General features: G+C 49.6%; 1 protein-coding gene across 2 annotated transcripts; it reads right to left on the reverse strand.

Moving 5' to 3' along the window:
- Nucleotides 1-3,298: 3,298 nt before the first annotated feature.
- LOC125522191 (F-box/FBD/LRR-repeat protein At5g22660-like) lies at nt 3,299-5,789 on the reverse strand. Of its 2 annotated transcripts, XM_048687280.1 has the most exons (4): nt 5,685-5,789; nt 4,495-5,495; nt 3,807-3,962; nt 3,299-3,717 (listed from the first exon to the last, which is right to left on the reverse strand). In XM_048687280.1, the coding sequence occupies exons 2-4, from the start codon at nt 5,476-5,478 to the stop codon at nt 3,481-3,483; spliced, it is 1,377 nt and encodes a 458-aa protein (XP_048543237.1). In that variant the 5' UTR covers nt 5,479-5,495; nt 5,685-5,789; the 3' UTR covers nt 3,299-3,480. The 2 variants fall into 2 exon arrangements, with proteins under 2 accessions (XP_048543237.1, XP_048543235.1); XM_048687278.1 differs by lacking the exon at nt 5,685-5,789 and having other exon boundaries at nt 4,495-5,678.
- Between the last annotated feature and the right edge of the window lie 211 nt (nt 5,790-6,000).

The raw sequence follows: 6,000 nt of genomic DNA on the forward strand, positions 1-6,000 counted from the left end.
AACAAAGTCGCTGCGCGGATGGGGGCGCACGGTGTTTGGGTCAATTAGGAGGCAAATTCAAAGGCTAAAAACAGACTTGTTGGATGCAAAAGAGCGAGCCTTAGTCACTGGACTAACGGCGGAAGTGCGCGATATTGAGGGTCAGCTAAAGGAAGTTTATGAAAGGGAGGAGATTATACAGAAACAACGCTCACGTGTAGACTGGCTCAAGGCGGGGGACCGGAATACCCAATATTTCCAGAACCGGGCCTCCCATCGTAAGAGAAAGAACACGGTGAAGTCGTTGCGGCGGGAAAATGGTACGAGGTGTACGGATAATGATGGCATGCGGGAGCTGGCGGCTTCATTCTATGAGCATCTATTCGCATCGAAGGGATCCACCCAGCCAGAGAGGCTACTAGATCTTTTTCACCCTGTCATTTCTGAGGATATGAATGGTAAGCTGACAGCGCCTATTTCAGATGATGAGATTGAGCGGGCACTGTTTCAGATGGGGCCTACGAAAGCTCCCGGACCGGATGGCCTACCTGCCTTGTTTTATCAGAGACACTGGTCTCTGTTAAAAGAGGACGTGTGTGTAGCAGTTAGGGGGTTTCTGTCAGGGGAAGCTACTCCGGATTCATTTAATGACACTGTGATAGTGATGATATCGAAAGTTAGCTCACCGGAGCTGATGTCTCAGTTTAGGCCAATAAGTTTGTGTAATGTGCTCTATAAGATTGCTACTAAAGTTTTGGCTAATAGGCTCAAGAGGATCTTACCGGTGTTGATTTCTGAGGAACAGAGCGCCTTTGTACCAGGGAGGCTCATGACAGATAATATTTTAGTGGCCTATGAGTGCACCAATGCCATTAGAACGAGGAAGAGGAAGACTCCGTTGTGTGCAGTGAAGCTAGATATGATGAGGGCGTATGATCGAGTTGAATGGATCTTCTTAGAGCATATGTTGGTTAGATTTGGTTTCGATCAAAGGTGGGTTCAGATGATTATGCGATGTGTCACCTCGGCGCGTTTTTCTGTGAAACTTACGGTGGCTTCTCGAGACCTTTCCTCCCATCCAGAGGACTATGACAGGGTGATCCTCTTTCGCCATACCTTTTCCTATTTTGTGTGGAAGGTTTTTCTGCTCTACTAAGGGCTACACAGAATGAGAATAATCTCAAGGGGGTGTCATTTGGGAGCACTGGCCCCCATGTCACTCACCTTCTATTCGCGGACGATAGTATTGTCTTTCTGGAGGGGAACCGCAGTAGTTTTGAGGCGTTGAGGGACATACTTAGAGTTTATGAGGAAGCCTCAGGACAAAAGGTAAATCTTCAAAAGTCTTCAGTGTTCTTTGGTAAAGGATGTAGGGATGCAAGTAAGGCTGAATTGCTTGGGGTTATTGGCATCAACTCTGAAGCTTTGAGTGAAAGGTATTTAGGACTGCCGACACTGGTTGGGAAGTCCAAAGAGGGGACTTTTAAATATGTTAAAGAGAGCTCTGCGGGGAAAGTAATAGGTGGAAGGGGCAAGGGCTGTCAAAAGCGGCAAGGGAGGTCCTAGTCAAGTCGGGACTCCAAGCCACACCAACTCTCACTATGAGCTGCTTCCAACTCACCAAGAAAATGTGCCGGAACCTGACTTCTATTTCGTCTAACTTCTGGTGGGGAGAAGCAAATGGGGAGAGGAAGGTGCACTGGCTTGCATGGAAAAAGATGTGTAGGGCTAAGAAAGAAGGAGGAATGGGCTTTCTGGATCCAGAAGCTTTTAACCAAGCTCTGCTGGCCAAACAAGCCTGGCGCGTGCTGCAGTACCCAGATTCTTTGTGTGCTAGGGTGCTCAAGGCAAGGTATTTCCCCCATGGATCAATCTTGAATGCCACCTGCCCTGCTGGCGGCTCGTTCACTTTCAGAAGTATTATTCATGGTCGGGAGCTGTTGCGTGAGGGACTAGTGTGGAGGATTGGAGATGGCACATCGATAAAAATCCACCATGATAACTGGCTCCTGCGCCAGGGAAGCCTTAAGCCACTTGGGCAGCAGTACATTGCAGGGATCACTCATGTGCGCCACCTCCTGAATGAATCCGGTGTTGCATGGGACATGGCTAAGGTGGAAATGATGTTTACTCCTGGGGATGTGGAGGATATAAAGCATATTGTGATAGGTGGACCGAATATGAGGGAGTATGTGGCATGGAACTTCACCAATAATGGACAATTTTTAGTCAAGTCGGCATATCATCTTCGCATGAGTTTGAATGGTGTCAAGACCGGACAGTCGGGTTCTTCGATGCCAAGCAGGGAGCATAAATCATGGATGGCGCTGTGGGACACTAACGCTCCGGGGAAGGCAAAGATCCATGCATGGCGCCTCTTGAAGAACGGGCTGGCTGTTGGCTCCGAGCTCCATCGGCGTCGAATAAAGCCGGGCGTGTTTTGCTGTGCATGTGGATGCGAAGAGACGACGTATCACCGGTTCTGGGAGTGCCCTCATTCAGCGATGTTTTGGAAATACCTGTGTGAAGACAAGGGCGAGTCGGTGATGCTGCCGCCAATGATGGATGGCTCACTTAACAGCTTGGTTTCTTGGCTGAAGGGCTGGTTTGCCGACGCGGGAGCAGCAGAAAGAGAGACGATGATTCATGCCCTCTATGGTCTATGGTGCGCAAGGAATGAAACGCGCGATGGGAAAAGAATCCAGGACGCTCGTGAGCTAGCTGAGAAAGTGCACGCACATATACAAGAGTGGCGCCAAGTTCATATGGAGGAGCGGAACACCAAGGAAACAAGGAGACCGGACAAGTGGAAGCCGCCGGAGCCTGGGTGGATCAAGGCGAATGCCGACGGAGCTATGGCGAGGGCACATGACCGGGGGGAGGAGGCGTGGTCCTAAGGGATCACCACGGTGCTTTCAGGGGAGGGACTTCTATCTTCTTCCCGAGCATCACTACTCCACTTCTTGCAGAGATTCTAGAGGCTAGAAGTGCTGTGCAGTTGGCACTAGACATGGACGTTCAGCGCCTTCATGTGGAGCTGGATAATCAGGAGGTGGTGACAATGTTGAATGAAGAACGAAGGAACCTCTCCACCTTTGGTCTGGTCGTGGAAGAGATAAAGGAGATGTTGAGGTCGCGGCACGAGTTCAGAGTTAGCTGGGTTCGGCGCTCGGCTAATGGAGCAGCGCATGGGTTAGCAAGAGAGGGGGTGTGCAATGAGGTGTCTAGCGTTTATGAATTTCCTCCGCATTTTATTATTCAGGTTGTAGTGGATGAGATTCCGAACTTTGTTTAAGTTTTAAATAAATGCAAGTTCCCCTCAAAAAAAAAAAAACAAGTCGATGCCGATGCACCTGTGCCATTTACAGTGTTCGACATCTGATCAATGGTGTCCCGATTGCAATTTTACCCTAGCGCCACATTTACTGTCTTACTGACACAGTGGAACAGCAACAAGCTCAAGCTGGCCCTAGTCTAGAAGCAGTTTGCAACCACACCAACCTAGTTCCCACCACCTTGCCCTCCCTCTGGGCTCCTTACCCTCCTCTGCTTTGCTGAACTCTCGGCAGCTTCGCCCTGCGCCTTGCGCTTCTCCCATGAGCCATTATTGGTGAGGAAGAAGTCTTTGACCTGACGGGCAATCTTGTCATCCCCTGAATATGAGATCTTCACCTTCAGGTTGTTGTAAGTACATGATGTTTCACTTGGATCGGTGTTATCTCTGCTGTTGCAGGCCTTCTATAGAACAAAATGAACCAGTGTAAAGGATTGGCCACATGCTTAAACTCTCGTAGCAAACATTCATCAAAGTTATACATTGTACGTACCTTGTCGAGATGAATGAAAATGTTCTCTAAGTTGGGAGATTTCTCAAGCATGGTTGATAATGCATTAAACTCGCTATCTATACACCATTCACCGAGGGATAGAGTCCTCAGGTTTTCGAACACAGGGCAGTTCTCCAGTTCCGTCGTCAGCAGAACCTGCACATTAGTGTTGAAGTTGGTACTGATGGTCCACTGACATGTGACATCTAGCATATTGTCTACCGACTAGAAAATAACCAACCAAGCTAGTTCTATGGCATTCCATATTTAAGATATCACGTAGGACACCAAAAACCAGACAGTAAGCAAAGTTCAAAAAGCCACAGAGACTAGTGGTTGAAACCTTTGTAGAGATAAGATGTTAAGACTGTGAAGGTAGTAACTTCAATGTTCTTTTTTCTTGCAGCAGGCAACTATCCAATAGGCTGATCCACTAGTAAAATGATACTAGGTCATGCTAAAGCTGATATTTGAGTGGTCAATGTCTCAACGATGTAATTTCAGCTCTTCATCTAGACAAATTCATAATGACTTGAGAGATTCACCACCAGAAGAAGAAATACCAAAATGTTATTCACGCATTGTTGCATTACATTTCAAGATGGTACTCTAGCCTCTTACCTCCTTCCCATGCAGAAAGCATAAAAGAACGAGAAGGTGATAGTATCAGCAACATGAATAAACGTACCTCTCCTCGATGAGCTGACAAGTTCATTGTTCTCACATTCGAGAGGCTGTGAAAAATACGTTTGCCACCATAAACTACAATATCACCGCTTCCAGGATGCTCACAATCCCTTGCATGCTCATCAGCAACTGCACAGCTATCATCATCAGATTGAGTTTGAGATTCACTGACGTCAGAGTCCTCAGCATCAGTATATGTGTCGCCATCGTCCTCATCATCCTGTACTGACCATGGGCGAGCATGTTGCAAGCAAGCGTCATCAAGCATGATAGTGGCTGCCACTAGTGACCCCGAGTTCTTGATCTGAGGAACAAAACTGCAAGGTCTGATGCAGCGCAGGGCTGCAAGATTCGAAGCATCAACCGTGAGGTCGTTAAAGATTTTGCAGTTGACCATGGTCAAACGCTTGAGTGAGGTTGATCGAATCTCCGTGGCATATATGAGAGCTTTCCTGAGCTCTAGTTCTTCCAAAGAAGTACACCTAGAACAGAGCCCCGAGAGGGAGCGGCTGTCCAAGGACACGTTGGCGAGCTGCAAGATGTTGAGGTTGCCAGAAAGGAAGACCGTGCAATCCAGCTTGAGGATTGGGCGGTGATGCTTCGCGGATAGCTGGATAGCTGTGGCATTGTGCCTGAGAGCATGAACGATCCACGTGTTGGCGTCGTCGTGGTTCCAGTGCAGCCGGAGCGTGTTCAACGACTTGCGGTCCCGCCGGAGAAGCAGGTGCTTGACGAACTCGGCGTACCAATCCTGGTCAACGCGGCGGGAGCAGGCGCACAGCCGGCGGATGTCGAGGCACGGCGCGGAGGCCCAGGTGCGGCGCCACCGCCTGGAGAGCGCGCTCGTGCGGACCACCTCCCACGCCTTCATGTAGGAGAAGACGTGGTGGCACAGGTCGTCCGTGAGGTCGCTGATGCGGTCGCGGCCACCGCCTCCCGCTGCCCCGTCGCGCGGCGACCCCCGCCCTGCGCCCCCCTGAAGCATTTTCTCGAACAGGTTGCCTGCACGGACAACGACGATCAGCTTCATCAACCCGCACGGGGAAAGAAAATCTTGGCAAACGCGCAGCAAGAAACCAAGAAGAGCTAGCGATGCTGCATTGCGACGAACGGACTCGAGATCGGAACAAGAACTCGTTAGGATTATGGTCCCTCGCATGGCCGGCAGCGGAAGGGAGGAGAAGAACTTACGGGGTGGTTGAGGCTGGCTGGATGAAATCGGCCGACGGGCGGGAGTTCTCGGCTCTCGCTGCTTAGGGCATCTCCAACGGCCGCGCTAACCGCCGCGCGCGCTAAACACTGTGGCTGGTTTTACGTGTCCGTCTGCGCTAGCTTCAGCAGCCGTGCTATAATGCAGCGCGCGCGTCGCTCCAGCAGAACGCAAAAATACAGCGCGCGCGACTCGCCAGGTATTTTGCATATATGATATTTTAGACAAAAATAAACATATAAAATTTGATACAAACAAATTGATAAATAAAAGTCCATGCCCACAAGTTCAAAATCA

The sequence above is a fragment of the Triticum urartu genome, chromosome 7 (genome assembly GCF_003073215.2).
Source record: "Triticum urartu cultivar G1812 chromosome 7, Tu2.1, whole genome shotgun sequence".
NCBI lineage: Eukaryota > Viridiplantae > Streptophyta > Magnoliopsida > Poales > Poaceae > Triticum > Triticum urartu.

Excerpts from the sequence above, each read along its gene's own strand:
- LOC125522191 (XM_048687278.1), bottom strand. The coding sequence starts at position 5,652 with ATGCGAGGGACCATAATCCTAACGAGTTCTTGTTCCGATCTCGAGTCC. Across the intron at positions 3,963-4,494 it reads TGTCAGCTCATCGAGGAGAG|GTTCTGCTGACGACGGAACT; the intron begins GTACGTTTATTC and ends ACTAATGTGCAG. Across the intron at positions 3,718-3,806 it reads TTTTCATTCATCTCGACAAG|AAGGCCTGCAACAGCAGAGA; the intron begins GTACGTACAATG and ends TTTGTTCTATAG.